Genomic DNA, 16,341 nt, shown 5'->3' with positions numbered 1-16,341 from the left:
TCATGTTTGCAAGTAGAAAAAAGGACAGGTCAGACTAAGCCTGATGGGTCCAGCAAAGGTGATGCTGGAGCTGTGCACAGGCAGAGGAGTGGCTGAAGGCACTTTAGGAGGCTCCTGGAAGATCTACTGATCACTCAAAGTTACAGTTCAGGAGCCTCAGTGACTTCTTCAAACTTAAGAACTCCTTTTCCACTTATCCCTCCCATCCCCCAAGAGTACAGAATTGAAAACACAGACTCACAAAAGTTCCTTATCTCTATAGTAATCCTTGCCTTGACCTTCTTGAAACCTCCTGTTGGAAATGCCCTGGGATGATCTGGAGCTGTGAGCAGTCCTGACTCATGCAGCACCCTCTCAACAGCAGAAGGACCTTGCCCCGACGGGGGTCACTTCTTCCACCCACAGCTTCTCCCCACTGCACCGTGGGGAGCTCCCTGGGCAGGCTGAGTGCTGACCCTGGCAGGCAGCAGAGTCCTGGCCCCAGCACACAGCCCCCTGCGGTGCAGGGACCCTGCTTGGAAGGACAGCCCTGGGCACCCCTGGTTGCACACCCGGCTTCACACTGCTGCAGCCATCCCTGAGAGATACGAGCCGTCACGCCCTGTCCTCTGACAGTGCAGCAGGGAGTCCCTACTCTGCAGCATGTCCTCCTCTACACAGCAGAAACTCTGAGAGTTCTACTTACAGATCGCATAATCTGAGGGATATGCCAGCTTTAGGAGTTCCGTCCAGGAACTGCAGTTGCATTGCCCTGCATCCAGAGATTTACTGTGTCAAAAGCTGTGAAGAATTCTCTTCAAATGAGCTCTCTGCATGCTCCCATCCCACACTGCCTTTAATCTCTCTCTGCCTTGCTCCTCTCCCCTCGGAGCCTGCAGGCAGTGCCCTCAGCCCTGCTGCGCTTTGCAGAGGAGCTGCTCCTGGGCAGAGCTGTCTCTCTGCAGCGCCGCCCGCTTGCCATGAGCTCCCTCCGTCCCAGGAGCCCAGCCCAGCATCATTTTCTCTGCCCCCTCTGGGCTCCCTCGAGGTGTCCCTGCGGCTCCAGGGGAGCCTGCTGTGAAACAGGCTGAAGGAATCACTGATGTTCCCTCCCTCAGCTGGAGAGAGACACTTCTTTCCAACAGTGTCATTTCTCCTATCAGAGGCAAAGTTGGGCATGAGAATCACCTTTCCTTTCTTTCTCAGAGACAGAGTTAGGTCTAAATATCGCTTTCCCTTGTCCCATCAGTAGGCAGGATCCCCAGATAGTGACAGGGAGAGATCTTCTTTACCCCAGCTGAAGGGATTCAGCTGAGTCAATTGAGGCGTCTCATCCTGGCTTTGTAGTCCTGGTCCTGGAAGGGGTCTCAGCTCCCTCCCATGCAGACCACAAACTCACAGGAGGTGGGATTCTTCTTGCCTCAGTTCAGGTGTGCATAAAATAGGCACCTGCATGTGAGCTGCTTGTTTCAGCTCCCATGCTAACTAGTGGAGATGGAGGGCAGGAGTGAGCTGTTCAGACCCAAACACCTGGTGACATTTGTGGTGCCAGAGGTGATGCATGCTGGTAACTGCAAGCTTGTCATGGTTTAACCCCAGCTGGCAACTAAGCACCACACAGCCGCTCACTCCACCCCAGCAGGAAGGGGGAGAGAATTGGAAGGGTAAAAGTGAGAAAACTCGTGGCTTGAGATGAAGGCAGTTTAATAGGTAAAACAAAAGCTGCGCACGCAAGCAAAGCAAAACAAGGAATTCATTCACTGCTTCCCATCAGCAGGCAGGTGTTCAGCCATCTCCAGGAAAGCAGGGCTCCATCACACGTAACGGTGACTTGGGAAGACAAATGCCATCACTCCGAACATCCCCCCATTCCTTCTTCTTCCCCGGTTTATATGCTGAGCCTGACATCATATGGTCTGGAATATCCCTTTGGTCAGTTGGGGTCAGATGTCCAGCTGTGTCCCCTCCCAACTTCTTGTGCCCCTCCAGCCTTCTTGCTGGCTGGGCATGAGAAGCTGAAAAATCCTTGACTTAGTATGAACATTACTTAGCAACAACTGAAAACATCAGTGTGTTATAAACATTATTCTCATACGAAATCCAAACCATAGCCCCATACTAACCACTAGGAAGAAAATTAACTATCCTAGCTGAAACCAGGACAAAGCTCTAATGGAGCAGTTCATAGAAAGAGGGAAGCATCTGGGGACAGCTTCTTGGAGGCTGGTGGGAAATTCCATTGTCCCAGTGAATTGACAGCAGATGCCCACATTTAAGACAACTGAACCTGTAACTGTTCCTTCTGTACAGGGCAGCCTATGGAGGTCTTCAGCTGATCAAATGGAATCATGTGGCACAGGCAGAGCTGAGTTTCTCTTTCTCTTCACAACCAATTAGCTGTATTTTCTACATGTCTTTAGAGTATAATGGCTGTTGTCTCATGTGCATCCCTCCATTGCCTAACCTAGTTCAGGGCAGCTGAATCCTAATTTAATATCCAAACAGAGGCCTGTAGTGCTACTTGAGATGCCAGGGCTCTCCAGCACAACACAGGTCCTATAACAGCAACCCCCTCCACATTCAGATTAGTTGTGTGACAGGCACCCAGGGCATCTCAGACAGGTTCGGTGCCTTTGGGCCACTGACTGAATCCCACCACAGCACTGATGTAAGGTCTGTCCCATCTCTACCCAGTGGATGCAGAGCAGTGCATGAACACCAAGCACATCACACCAGGGTCTCCACTTGAGTGTATTCCCTCTCAAACTCTATGGTGGTTCTTCTCTCCTCCAGCATTTACCCATCCCCTCAATGATAGTCATGGATCAGGCCAATGATTTGCACAGTGTGCCTGTATCACAGGATGTCCACACCCAAGGACATTCTCAACTTCATCTCTTCCTTCCTGAGATCAACTTCACCTCCACCACAGGCCCTCAGAGGCTGCAGAGGCACCACAGAATGCAAACCCCTCTCCTGCTCAGACTACACAACGCAGTTCTGTTTCTTGGGGAGAGCAAGGTTTGCTCTCTTTGTGGGCACCTCATTTGTTCTGCACGCTGCCATCTGCCATCCACTCCAGCATGTCTCTGCTCTGAAGCAAAGCCTTTGCACACACAAGGTCTTGGGTGCTTGGTAGCAGATTTTCCCACTGCAAGTCTGCTCTCAGCCCTGGTGTCACAGCTGAGGTGCTGCAGGCCAGACATACACCGATGTCCTCAGTGTGGGGCAGAGACTGGAGGAGTTGGAGCCTCACATGTAATCTCTTCATTCCACTTTGAGGGACTAACAGCTGAGGGCTGTTGGGACAGCTCACATGGTTAGGGTGCTGTGACGGGTGGCTACAGGATGATCAGGAAAGACAGGCCAGAAAGATCAGGAGGGAGGTGCCCTCACTGTGAAGGAGCTGCTTAGATGTGTGGTGCTCCTTTGTGGGAAGAACAAGTTGGGTGAGCGCTTGTGGGCGAGGAGAGACTGGTAAGGGTGACTTTGTCGGGGGAGACAAAGAACCAATTAAAGTCCCCTGGCAGACTTTAACTACCCTGGCATTCACTGGAGGGGATCACAACAGCGTGCAAACAGTCCTGGAGGTTTCTGGAGGGTCTTGGTCAAGACACAGCTTGGGACACAGGTCTTTACAGCAGAGCTGCCAGACGGGTCAACTATGGTGATGCTCATATGTGACTCTCAAAGAAGGAAAAGCTGGACATGGATGTGAAAACCAGTGTCAGCCTTGGCTGTCGTGACCATGCAATTGTGGGGTCTCACCTCCCAAGGGGAAGGAGAATAGAAGAGTGCAGATGCTAGACCTCCGAGGAACAGACTTCAGCTGAGTCTTGTGACTTTAAGTGGGGGATCCCACGTGAGCAGCACAGAAGGGCAGCAGAGCTCCATACAGCTGGTCTTCAAGGACAGTGTTTTTCAAGTACGAGACTGTGAATACCAATAGTCAGGAAAACAAGCAGAGCTATCAGGAGAGAAGCTTGGGGAAACAGGAAACTCATGGGGAAGAGTTTTCTCCATAGAAAAAAGGAAGCATACAAGAGGTAGATGCAAGGATTGAAACAAAGGAGGAATTCAGAAATACGGTTGGTTTTAGGAAAGCCAGAGCTCCCCTAGAGTTCACACTTGCAAGGGAGTTCAAGGAACAACAATGAGCTGTCACTACTTCAGGAACAGTTAAAGAAGAAACGAAGAGAACATGTGGACATTGCTGAATTTAGTACGAATGGGTATAGATATATCTGAGGCACTCTTGGCCTTTGTCTTCACCAGCAAGGTCTCCCAGTTCCGTGTGCCTAAGAGGCAGAACCTCAGGCGAAATCCAGCAGTGGATGGAGATCAAGTCAGGGGTTACTTAAGTAAGGTCAACCCTTAATAGTCTATTGGACCAGACGCGATGAATCCAAGGATGTTGAGATACCAGGCCGATGTCATAGCAGGGCTGCTCTGATACATTTTGGAAGGTTATCATGACTGGAGAAAGCAAAAAGCAAATCTTGCATACATCTTCTAAAAAGACCCAAAGACTGAGCAGGGGACTTACAGGCTGCAGTGACAGAGGCCAGGAGCTGTGTGGCTGGGCAGCAGCTCTGTGGAAAAGGCTCTGGTGGTCCTTGAGTTTCATTAGGCAAAACATGAGCCAGCAGAAAAGGCGGCCAACAGGATCCTGGGCTGTATGAGCAGGACCACAGCCAGAAGAAGTTATTATGCCCCTCTGCTCAGCACCTTTTACGCCACACCCTGCGCAAGGACAGTGAGACATTGACAAACAGGAGCCAGTTTGCTGGAGGGCCACTAAGGTGGTAATCGACCCATTACCCTTCAAGTGTTTGTGTGATTTCATTAAGAACAGGAGTATCTACAACAATAACAACAACAACGACAACAACAACAAGAAGCATTAATCTGTCTAAATATAAATATCTGCAGTGGAGCAATCTGCATCTGTGGTAGCCATCTTGGGCAATGCCAATTAAATCAGTATTTGCAATATACAGCATGCTACCCAATCCACAGGTAGACATCTGAAGTGGTTCAGATGAAGGGTGGTCTTGCAAAAGTCACCCTTTGTGTCCCCAGGGGGCATGGACACTGCTGGTTTTCCTCTCCAGAGAGTGGCAGAGACTGGATCCCCTTCTCAGGACAGACTCCTTGCCAGGAAGCCACAGGTATGGGGGTAGCTCACCCGGTTCTTACTGGCACTTCACTCGGCATCTGTTTTGATATACTTGGTGCTTTTCTGCAACTACTCTTTCTGCACAGACGATCATAAAAAGACAGCCATTTCCTAAGAGATAGTCAAAAAGGCCCTGTTATGGCGAGGAAAGCTCACTATGAGCTCTGGAGACAGCGAGGAAGATTATAAAAAGCACCAGGAAGATCCAAAACACTCAAGGCCTCTTCTGAAGAGTGAGTGGCTCTGAGCTTTAGTGATTGGCTGCGTGTAGGTCTGGGAGAGAGGGTCGGGGGGATGTCATTGAGAAACAAGGGGAAGGCTGATGGCTTTAGCGAATCCTTAAAACCATGTCTGAAAACAGCAATGGAAAACAGCTGATGTCTGTGAGTGGAGGTTGAGGAAGAGGATTGCCCTGAGAATGCAGCAGGAAGGAAGGTCCCTCCTATGCCAATCAGGGATGATACAGACATTTCTGTCTTGTGTGCATGCCTCAGCCTGACAGATGGAGAATGCCCACTGCTTGAGGTGGCTGTGGTCAGTCATCCACACGGGCTGACCTTGCTGACCAGCACCCTGGATCAAAGGTAACCCCTGGCTTGATCCCCATCCACTGCTGGTTGTTGTCCTCCAGAGTCCTGCCTCAAAGCTCAAAGGCCTGGGAGACCTCGCTGGTGGTAACTGAGGCAAAGAGGTCATAGACTATCTCAGATCTATCTACACCTACTCTTACTAAATTCAGCAGTGGTTCCACACTCTCTCTGTTTCTTCTTTAACTGTTCCTGATGTAGCAACACCTCATCTTGGTTCCCATTGCATTCCCTTTTCAGTTTCAAATGAGTTTTTAGAAGGATCATTGCTGTGCTTGAAGGATGCTGTCTTTGAAGACAAGATGTATCCAGGCACACTGTGAAAATGATTGGTCTCTTCATTGTTTGTATCAATGGAGTGAGTAAAGATCCCTGTGTGATGTGCTTCACACCCATGCAATGCCTGCAGCTATTGGGTAGAGGAGGGACAGACCTTGCCTCTCTGATGGCATCTGATGACTGATGCCTCTGACTGATGGTAACAGTCAATGGCACACAGGCAGCAAATCACACTCCCTGCGTTGCAGTCTGGGGTGTCTGTCACACACCAGCTCTGAATGGGAATTGCTTTCCTGTAGGTCCTCTGCTGTTCCTGCAAACCCTGGCATCTCGTGTAGCTCTGTGAGCCTGGATTTCAACACAAAATTGAGTAGCTGCCCTGAATTCTGTAAGGCAATGTGAGGGCGAACATGAGACAACTGCCAATGTAGTCAGTGGAGATCTGGTAAATACAGCGGAAGGAGAGGAAAGAGACTGAGCTCTCTGTGGCCCATGACTCCAGTTGTTCAGACGAATAACTCCATAGGCTGCACTGAACATAATGACTTCAGCTGCCCTTACTTTGGCCATCAGCTGTCATTTCAGTTGGCCAAAGGAAATTCCCAACAGCCTCCAAGAGGGTGCCCCCAGATGCTGCCCTATTTCTCTGAACTTCTCCATTTCAGTTTAGAGTTCCCTGCATGTATTTTCAACCACGTCTGGCACCTCAAATGTCAGCAGACATTTGCATCTTGTAGCGTCCCTCTCCTTTGATGAGCATGAGGGCTGACACAAGGAGCTCACGTGCAAGTGCCTATTTTGTGCACATATGAGCTGAGGCAAGAGGAATCTCACCTTGTGTGGTTTTGTGGCAGGCATGGGAGGGAGCTAAGACCCCTTCCAGGACCAGGACTACACACCCAGGATGAGATGCCTCGATTGACTCTGCTGAACCCCTTCCCTCAGCAGGGGTAAAGGAGATCCCTCCCTGTCACTCTCAAGGTGTCTTGTCTAATGATGGAACAAAGAAAGGTGATTCTCATGCCCAAAACTTTTCCTCATAGGAGAAATGACAGTGCTGGAAAGAAGTCTCTCTCCCCAGCTGAGGGAGGGAACATCAGGGATTCCTTCAGCCTGTTTCACAGCAGGCTCCCCTGGAGCCGCAGGGACACCTCGAGGGAGCCCAGAGGGGGCAGAGAAAATGATGCTGGGCTGGGCTCCTGGGACGGAGGGAGCTCATGGCAAGCGGGCAGCGCTGCAGAGAGACAGCTCTGCCCAGGAGCAGCTCCTCTGCAAAGCGCAGCAGGGCTGAGGGCACTGCCTGCAGGCTCCGAGGGGAGAGGAGCAAGGCAGAGAGAGATTAAAGGCAGTGTGGGATGGGAGCATGCAGAGAGCTCATTTGAAGAGAATTCTTCACAGCTTTTGACACAGTAAATCTCTGGATGCAGGGCAATGCAACTGCAGTTCCTGGACGGAACTCCTAAAGCTGGCATATCCCTCAGATTATGCGATCTGTAAGTAGAACTCTCAGAGTTTCTGCTGTGTAGAGGAGGACATGCTGCAGAGTAGGGACTCCCTGCTGCACTGTCAGAGGGACAGGGCGTGACGGCTCGTATCTCTCAGGGATGGCTGCAGCAGTGTGAAGCCGGGTGTGCAACCAGGGGTGCCCAGGGCTGTCCTTCCAAGCAGGGTCCCTGCACCGCAGGGGGCTGTGTGCTGGGGCCAGGACTCTGCTGCCTGCCAGGGTCAGCACTCAGCCTGCCCAGGGAGCTCCCCACGGTGCAGTGGGGAGAAGCTGTGGGTGGAAGAAGTGACCCCCGTCGGGGCAAGGTCCTTCTGCTGTTGAGAGGGTGCTGCATGAGTCAGGACTGCTCACAGCTCCAGATCATCCCAGGGCATTTCCAACAGGAGGTTTCAAGGAGAAGGTCAAGGCAAGGATTACTATAGAGATAAGGAACTTTTGTGAGTCTGTGTTTTCAATTTTGTACTCTTGGGGGATGGGAGGGATAAGTGGAAAAGGAGTTCTTAAGTTTGAAGAAGTCACTGAGGCTCCTGAACTGTAACTTTGAGTGATCAGTAGATCTTCCAGGAGCCTCCTAAAGTGCCTTCAGCCACTCCTCTGCCTGTGCACAGCTCCAGCATCACCTTTGCTGGACCCATCAGGCTTAGTCTGACCTGTCCTTTTTTCTACTTGCAAACATGAACACGTGCCCAGGGAGTGCCCTGTGAACAGGCAGGTTTCTGGAGGGCCATGGTGAGTGCACAGAGGTTGGGATGAGGTCTGTGAGCACTCACAGGGAAAAGACATGGCACAGGGAAACACCTCCCAGGAGGAATATATCCAGGCAGCAGAGATATAATCAGGGAAGGAGAAGAAATTAAAACCCAAAATTTTGTGGGAGGGAGACTTGATAAAGCTATGTATGATCCCCTCCAATGCAGACCCCTTCCTCTGAGCAAGCCCCCTTGCCTCCTCTCCCACCCAGCAGAGCCTCTGCCCTCAGGGCTGTGGGGTCCAAGGCATGAACCACCTCCTCTGCAGCCAGAGCTCCAGCAGAGCCGTGGTGCAGCTCTCCAGCCACGTGCCCAGTTCCCTCTGCAGAGCACAGGGGCTGAGAGCAACCGCCCGGCAATGTTGGTGTCTGGGAGACAACGTGCACAGCTGGGTAAGGGGAACGCTGTCCTGAGTGCTTGGCTGCAGCTCTCCTTGCCTCTCTCAGCCAGACCCTCACTGTATTTTTCCCTTGTTTCTCCACTTGTCTGTGTTATTGTTATTGTTATCTTGTTTGTGCTGCCAGGCTCTCTAGGGATGGGAGTTTCAGCTGCAGAGTCACACACAGATCTTGTAGGTCCTCACACACACAGGTGTGTCCATGGGAATAAGCATCCCAGCTTTCGTCTCACGTGTGGGGTTGTGGTCAATGCTGTCTGTGGGGCTGGGGAATGAGCTGATTATCCTTTGCAGAGATGCCATCATTAGGACACTTGGCTATCTCCTCAGAGTGGCCTTCTAAGCTGTCAGCTGCCCTGCAGGATGCAAACCTGTGCCATAGCAGCTTTGTGATATCTGAAAGCCCCACAGAGAAGTGCAGAGATGCTGTGACTGAGGAAATGCTGTTGGGTTGGTGAAATGAGGCATGTGTGTCCTTGGCTAGAAGTGGGGTGATGAGACCTTGAGAAAGGGTGAGACATTTCGTGGTCTGCAGTGGATCCCTCTGCTCTCAGCCATGTCTCGTGGTCTTCAGGGTAAAATGGGAGTGTGATCACCCTCCACCTCAGAAAGGTGCAAGCCCAGGGCAGCTGGGAACAAGACGGAGGGACAGACTGGCTCCTCTGACTCTGCATTAAGCCACAGGCAATCCTCCTGCCTTGCAACACTCACTCTGTTCTCACTGGGTGCAGCAGAAATTCTGAGGTTTCTGACAACCAAGAACACTCCCCAGGTGAGATGGAGGGAAACTTTAGGAATAAACTCTGAAACTATGTTCTGTCATCCACATTCCTTAGCATGGGAAGTGCAGATGCTGACAGGCCCTTCTGCCTTAGGAGTGGTTTCGTGTGACAAAAAGTCAAACACCAGGCATGCCCCCTGCCCCCATCCTTCCCATGAGCCCACTCCTGCAGAGCAGGACAGCAGCCAGTGGCCAGAACCCCTGCTCCTCATGGTGCATTCAGCCAGCACCAAGCAGAGCTCCAGCAACGGAGCTGAAGGAATGTCTCTTAGAAAAGTAAAAAGAGGATGGATGTAGAAAGAGGAGTGTTTAGGAGAAATGGCTTTTGTTTTGCTTAGTCTCCCCTAACTTCTCGCTGCCTTTTCCTCCTTGGACAGTCACTTATGCCCAGAGGCAGCAAATGTCCAACGACAGCTCCATTACCGAGTTCCTCCTCCTGGCATTCGCAGATACACGGGAGCTGCAGCTCTTGCACTTCTGGCTCTTGCTGGGCATCTACCTGGCTGCCCTCCTGGGCAACGGCCTCATCATCACCGCCATAGCCTGCGACCACCGCCTCCACACCCCCATGTACTTCTTCCTCCTCAACCTCTCCCTCGTCGACCTGGGCTCCATCTCCACCACTCTCCCCAAAGCCATGGCCAATTCCCTCTGGGACACCAGAGACATTGCTTACTTGGGATGTGCTGCAGAGGTCTTTTTTTTCTTTTTCTGTGCTACAGCAGAGTTTTATCTTCTCACCGTCATGGCCTATGACTGCTATGTTGCCATCTGCCAACCCCTGCACTATGGGACCCTCCTGGGCAGCAGAGCTTGTGTCCACATGGCAGCAGCTGCCTGGGGCAGTGGGCTTCTCAATGCTGTGCTGCACACTGCCAACACCTTTTCCCTACCACTCTGCCAAGGCAACGCCCTGGACCAGTTCTTCTGTGAAATCCCCCAGATCCTCAAGCTCGCCTGCTTGGGTGCCTACCTAAGGGAAGTTGGGCTTCTTGTGATTACCGCCTCTTTTGGTTTTGAGTGTTTTGTTTTCATCGCGCTGTCCTATGTGCAGATCTTCAGGGCCGTGCTGAGGATCCCCTCTGAGCAGGGACGGCACAAAGCCTTTTCCACGTGCCTCCCTCACCTGGCCGTGGTCTCCCTTTTTCTCAGCACCTCATTTTTTGCCTACCTGAAGCCCCCCTCCATCTCCTCCCCATCTCTGGATCTGGTGGTGACTGTTCTGTACTCATTGGTGCTTCCAGCAGTGAACCCCCTCATCTACAGCATGAGGAACCAGGAGCTCAAAGATGCACTGAAGAAGCTGAAGAAACTACGTAGCTGCTGCTTCTAGCTTCAGGGTGTTAAAAACTGTCTTCCAGTAGTATGTCTCTATGTCTCCTTAGCCAACCTTTAATTGTGTTTATAGCTATCCTGTTTTGTCTCTAGGTCTCAAAGAGTTCTTGTACGGATGGTCCTTGCAAAAGGCAGACTGCATTAGATGCAGTTTGAACTTAGCATATGGTTGAGGAGAGTAGTTTATGGTTTCCTGAATTACATCATGTTTAAATATTTTTGCCAGCAATGAAGATAAATCCTTCTGTGCCCATGTGCAGCCAGTTTACTGAGGAACTCAGTGAACTGAGTTCGTTGAGTTGGCACTGCTCAGTTGGTGGCCAGTCAAAAGTGGTGTTCCCCAGGGCTCAGTATTGGGGCCAGTTCTGTTTAATATCTTTATCGATGATCTGGATGAGGGGACTGAGTGCACCCTCAGTAAGTATGCAGATGACACCAGGTTGGGTGGGAGTGTTGATCTGCTTGAGGGTAGGAAGGCTCTACGGAGGGATCTGGACAGGCTGGAGCGATGGGACGAGGCCAATTGTATGAGATTCAACAAGGCTCAGTGCGGGTCCTGCACTTGGATCACAACAACCCCATGCAACGCTACAGGCTTGGAGAAGAATGGCTGGAAAGCTGCCTCGTGGAAAAGGACCTGGGGGTATTGGTCAACAGCTGAATGAATATGAGCCAGCAGTGTGCCCAGGTGGCCAAGGAGGCCAAGAGCATCCTGGCTTGTATCAGAAATAGTGTGGCCAGCAGGACTAGGGAAGTCATTGTCCCCCTGTACTCAGCCCTGGTGAGACTGCACCTCGAATACTGTGTTCAGTTTTGGGCCCCTCACTACAAGAAAGACATTGAAGTGCTGGAGCGCATCCAAAGAAGGGCAACGAAGCTGGTGAAGTGTCTAGAGCACAAGTCTTACGAGGAGCGGCTGAGGCAACTAGGGTTGTTTAGCCTGGAGAAAAGGAGGCTGAGGGGAGACCTCCTTGCTCTCTACAATGACCTGAAAGGAGGTTGTAGCAAGGTGGGTATCGATCTCTTCTCCCAAGTAACAAGCGAGAGCACAGGAGGAAATGGCCTCAAGTTGCACCAGGGGAGGTTTAGATTGGATATTAGGAAAAACTTCTTCACTGAAAGCATTGTCAAGCATTGGAACAGGCTGCCCAGGGAAGTGGTTGAATCACCATCCCTGGAGGTATTTAAAAGACATGTAGATGTGGCACTTAGGGACATGGTTTAGTGGTGAACTTGGCAGTGTTAGGTTAATGGTTGGACTCGATGATCTTAAAGGTCTTTTCCAACTGAAATGATTCTGTGATTCTGTGACTCTATGATTCTACGAAACTTGCCCCCTCTTTCAGAAGTCTGATGAACTCCTTAGTCAACACTTTAATTGTGTTTATATCTATCCTTTCCTATCTCTCTGCCTAAAACAGTTCTTGTATGGATGTCCCTTGTGAAAAGTGGACCACGTTAGATGCTGCTTGAACATAGCATACAGCTGAGGAGAGAGTTTTAAAGTTTATTAAATATTATCATATTTAACTTTTGTTTGCTGTCAATGAAGAGAAACCCAGCTGTGCCTGTGTGCAGCCCAGGTCTCTAAGGAAAGTAGGTGGGAGCTGGTGTAAAGGAGCTGTACCATCCAGCTGCAGACCTCAGTGGAGAAGTCTGATGTGAGGAAAAGTGATGCAAGTCCCAGGTGACTGATGAGGGAACTGGCGGGCTTGGGGAGGTGAGGAGCAAGGTTGTCCACACAGACCCCAAGGGACTGCTTTTCCTTCCTGTCCAGACCTCCTTAGGAGGCAGCCTGGATCAACATCCATTGGAGAGTGCTGCTATCCCTTCTTCAGTAGACTTTAAAAAGAGAAAAAAGACCCTTAAAAAGCAAACTGATTTTCTGTGAAGTACTCATTGAACACTTCCTCTTTACCTACCCCCCTGAAACATCTCCAAGCAGCTGTACCAGACATGAAGACTTGAAAAAAAATGTAGGAACAGAAAGGCACATTAGGGCTTTCTGCATTGTAATGAGCCCCAGGGTGCATTTGGTGCTGAGTCCATGAACCTGAGATACTGAGAGGGGATTGAACAAACCTCTCAAGAAGACCAAGTCAGAAGCAAAACCCAAAGTACCTTGAAGCATTAATGGGTCCCACTGAGGACCATTACCAACACAGCCTCCCCAGGGACTTGTTAGAGCAGATAATTGGAGGCCATGATTACAGGCAGGCAAAGGCAAAGTGCAGGCAACTCTGATGCTGAGAAAACCCTTGGTTTGTTTGATGAAGGAGGAGGGTCAAGCCCTGACCCCCAGCCCCTGGGAAGGGAGATCCAGTCCCTCACGTGTGTCTCGGTTCTTCCCGGGGGTGTGGGGAGTGCGATGCCAAGTGAATGAGAATGGTACGACACCTCCTGACCTCCCTGGGGGAAGTGCAAGGAGGCAACGAGGTCCCATGGCCATGAGGACAGTGGATCTCCTTTTAGGTCTCCGTGGCAGGGACATCAGCCGTAGCCAAGGGGACAAAGACCTCGTTTCCGTCAGGGCCTGTCAGCCTTGCCAGTGCCCTTGGCCATCTGCACCACAGGCCATCCTACACTGTCCCATGCCTGTGCCTGTTTCCCTGCAGGCTGCAGGCACCCAACACGCTTCCCCACCTTGTTCTCACCCTGGTATGTCCCTACCTGTACTGGTGTCTCTCCATCCTCGTCAGCTGTTCCTTGAAACACAAAGCCGTGGGCTGATCCAGACTCCCTCTGAGTGACTTTTTGCACCACAGCACTGCCCTCAGAGTGACATTTCTTTATCCTCAGGTCTGCTCTGGGCCTCCAAAGCTGCAGTTTCTGGTGGTTTTCCTTTCTCATGCTGTTTCCCACTACCAAACAAAGTGCCATCATCTCTGAAAGAAATTTTCAAGCTGTCTTGAGCTACTACTATTCTGCCCTCAGCCTCCACTTCACCAGGCTAAAGAAGCCCAGGTCTCTCAGCCTCTCCACACACGACCCCGAAACCCATCTTGGCAGACTTTCTCTGGCCAGGTTGACAGTCCCTCCCCATTTCTCCAGAATGAGGAGTCCCACACTGGGGCACACTATTCCAGATGTGACCACACTACTACTGAGTCAAGACGGAGAGTAGCTCCTCTTGTTGGGGGGCTACACTCCTCCCAGTGCAGCCCAATGTGCTCATGGCCATATTCCTGTTTAGCACCACTGGCCGCTGTGGCATCCCTCGTAATGCCCAAACCCTTCTCCTTCAGGTTGCTCCTCAACCAGTCATGTCTGAGCTTGCCTTGATGTACGGGTGTTGTGGTTTAACCTTGGTAGACAGCTAAGTCCCACACAGCCTCTCGCTCACTCATGATGTCATATGGTCTGGAACATCCCTTTGGTCAGTTGGGGTCAGCTGTTCCAGCTATGTCCCCTCCCAACTTCTTGTGCACCCCCAGCCTACTCGCTGGTGGAGCAGCATGAGAAGCAGAAAAGGCCTTGATGCTGTGCAAGCTCTGTTCAGCAATACCTAAACCAGCGGTGTGTTATCAGCACTGTTTGGTCACAAATCCAACCTGCAGCACCATATGGGCTGCTATGATGAAAATTTACTCCATCCCAGCCCAAACCAGTACAACAGGGTGGTTCTGCCCCCGATAAAGAACATCAGAAGATCAGAAGGAGAAGATCCCTTCTCTTTGGAAAACTTCTTGAGGTTTCTGTTGGTTAAATCCCAGAGTTTCTCAAGGTCTATTTGGAGCAAAGCTCCATTGTGTCAGCGGTTAATGTGTGCATGCAGATGGCTCACCTGACTTGTGGTGCCTCTAACAAGATCATGACAAGAGGAATTAAAAGGACATGACAGATAATAAATAAAGAGGAGATACTAATTAAATGAAATTGCAGTGGGAAAGCCTGGAGCTCTGCCTTGGGATAGGTGACGAGCCTGTTGAGAGCTTGTGGCTCAGGATTAGCCAGGAAGATCAACATGGATGACCTTTTTGTGGATAGCTGTTATTGACTGCTTGATCAGGAAGAAGTAGACGAGACTTTCTTCAGGCCACTTGAAGAAGTCTCATGTTCTCACACCCTGGTCCTCCTGGTCCTGGAATTGAACCACCTTGGTAGCTGCCTAAGGGGCAACATAGCAGGGCACAACCCATCTGGAAGGCTTCTGGAGGACATCAGTGATAGCTTCCCAAGTGTGCAGAGATGGGGTTAGGAAAGCCAAAGCCCAACTCAAGCTGAATCTGGCTAGCGACAACAAAAACAGTTTTTACAACTACATGAAGAGCAAAAGGAAGACTAAGGAGAATGTACATGGTATATGGTCCAGGATATGGAAAAGCTCGAGACAGTCAATGTCTTCCTCACCTTAGTGTTTACTGCTAGGACTGGCTTCAGGCAGCGCAGGACCCTGAGACCAGAGGGAAATCTGGAGCATGGAAGACTTACCCTTGATGCAGGAGTCTCAGGTTAGGGAACATCTAAACAAACTGGACATACCTAAGTCTATGGGAAATGAGGGGTTGCACCCACGAATGCTGCGGGAACTGGTCAATGTCACTGCAAGGCCACTCTCGATTATCTTTCAAAGGTCATGGTTAGTGGGAGAGGTTCCTGAGGACTGGAAGGAAGCAAATGTCAGTCCTATCTTGAAGAAGGGCAAGAAGGAGGATCTGGGGAGCTGTCAGCCTGTCTCCTCTAACTGCCTCCTAGACACGCTGACGAAGTATAGGTTAGATAAGCGGAAAGTGAGGTGGATTGAGAACTGACCGAACAGCCGGGCTCAGAGGGTTGTGACCAGTGACACAAAACCCAGCAGGAGGTACCAGGAGCTGCAGTGCAGGGCGCCAGAGCTCAGCCCTCAGCCCGGGAGGTGCCAGCAGGCAATGCCAGCGGCTGCAGCTCCCAAAAGACTCCCAACCCCACGAGAAGCAGTGAATGCTGTCCTGACCATGGAGAGCTGCTCTGGCTGCAGAGGAGCTGCTAGGAGCACTGGGTTGGCACTGCCCACCCAACATCTTCCCCCCAGGTGTCTCTTGGGTCCCTGGAACCATCACAGTGACAAGGGGGAGATTGCCACCTGGCTGGGGGCTGGTAGGAGGAGATGGGGTCTGCAATGATGTTCCTGGGACAGTTTCTCCTGTCTGATCACGCAGCAACAAGCCGGGCTGGATATTTGGACTGAGGGACTCTTCTTGAGGGCCTCCATGGGCATGGGAATGGTCTACAGTTTCCCAAGTTCTCCTCTGTATGCTGCCTTTCCTGGTGGGAATCACAGAGGCTACCAGCCCCACAGAGGACCCAGGAGAGGCCTTGTCCTTTCTGTGGCCACAGCTGGACCCCAGTTCTCCAGCTCAGCCCCGGCTGAGGAGCCTTGTCTGGGGGTGTTTTTGGGGTAAGGGCTGACACACGGGGTGGGGAAGGTTGTCTCAAGGACATGTGCTGGGCACAGGGACTGAAGGACAGCAGCAAAATGATGTGGGTTCTGAGTCAACATTTCCTTCAGTGCAAGCCCTGACACAGGGTCCCACTCTTCCTTTCCATGCCACCCTTCAGGAGGGATGATGGC

The 16,341-nt window shown here is 51.2% G+C and overlaps 1 protein-coding gene across 1 annotated transcript; it reads left to right on the top strand.

The window, feature by feature from the left end:
- The first annotated feature begins 9,855 nt into the window (after positions 1–9,855).
- Positions 9,856–10,788, top strand: LOC127028292 (olfactory receptor 14J1-like). Its single transcript, XM_050914014.1, has one exon. The coding sequence runs from the start codon at positions 9,856–9,858 to the stop codon at positions 10,786–10,788; it is 933 nt and encodes a 310-aa protein (XP_050769971.1).
- Positions 10,789–16,341: the final 5,553 nt, after the last annotated feature.

Source organism: Gymnogyps californianus, unplaced genomic scaffold (assembly GCF_018139145.2).
Source record: "Gymnogyps californianus isolate 813 unplaced genomic scaffold, ASM1813914v2 HiC_scaffold_31, whole genome shotgun sequence".
NCBI classification, from domain to species: domain Eukaryota; kingdom Metazoa; phylum Chordata; class Aves; order Accipitriformes; family Cathartidae; genus Gymnogyps; species Gymnogyps californianus.
Note: the sequence above shows the minus strand (reverse complement) of the source record. Positions and strands in the feature narration are given on the sequence as shown.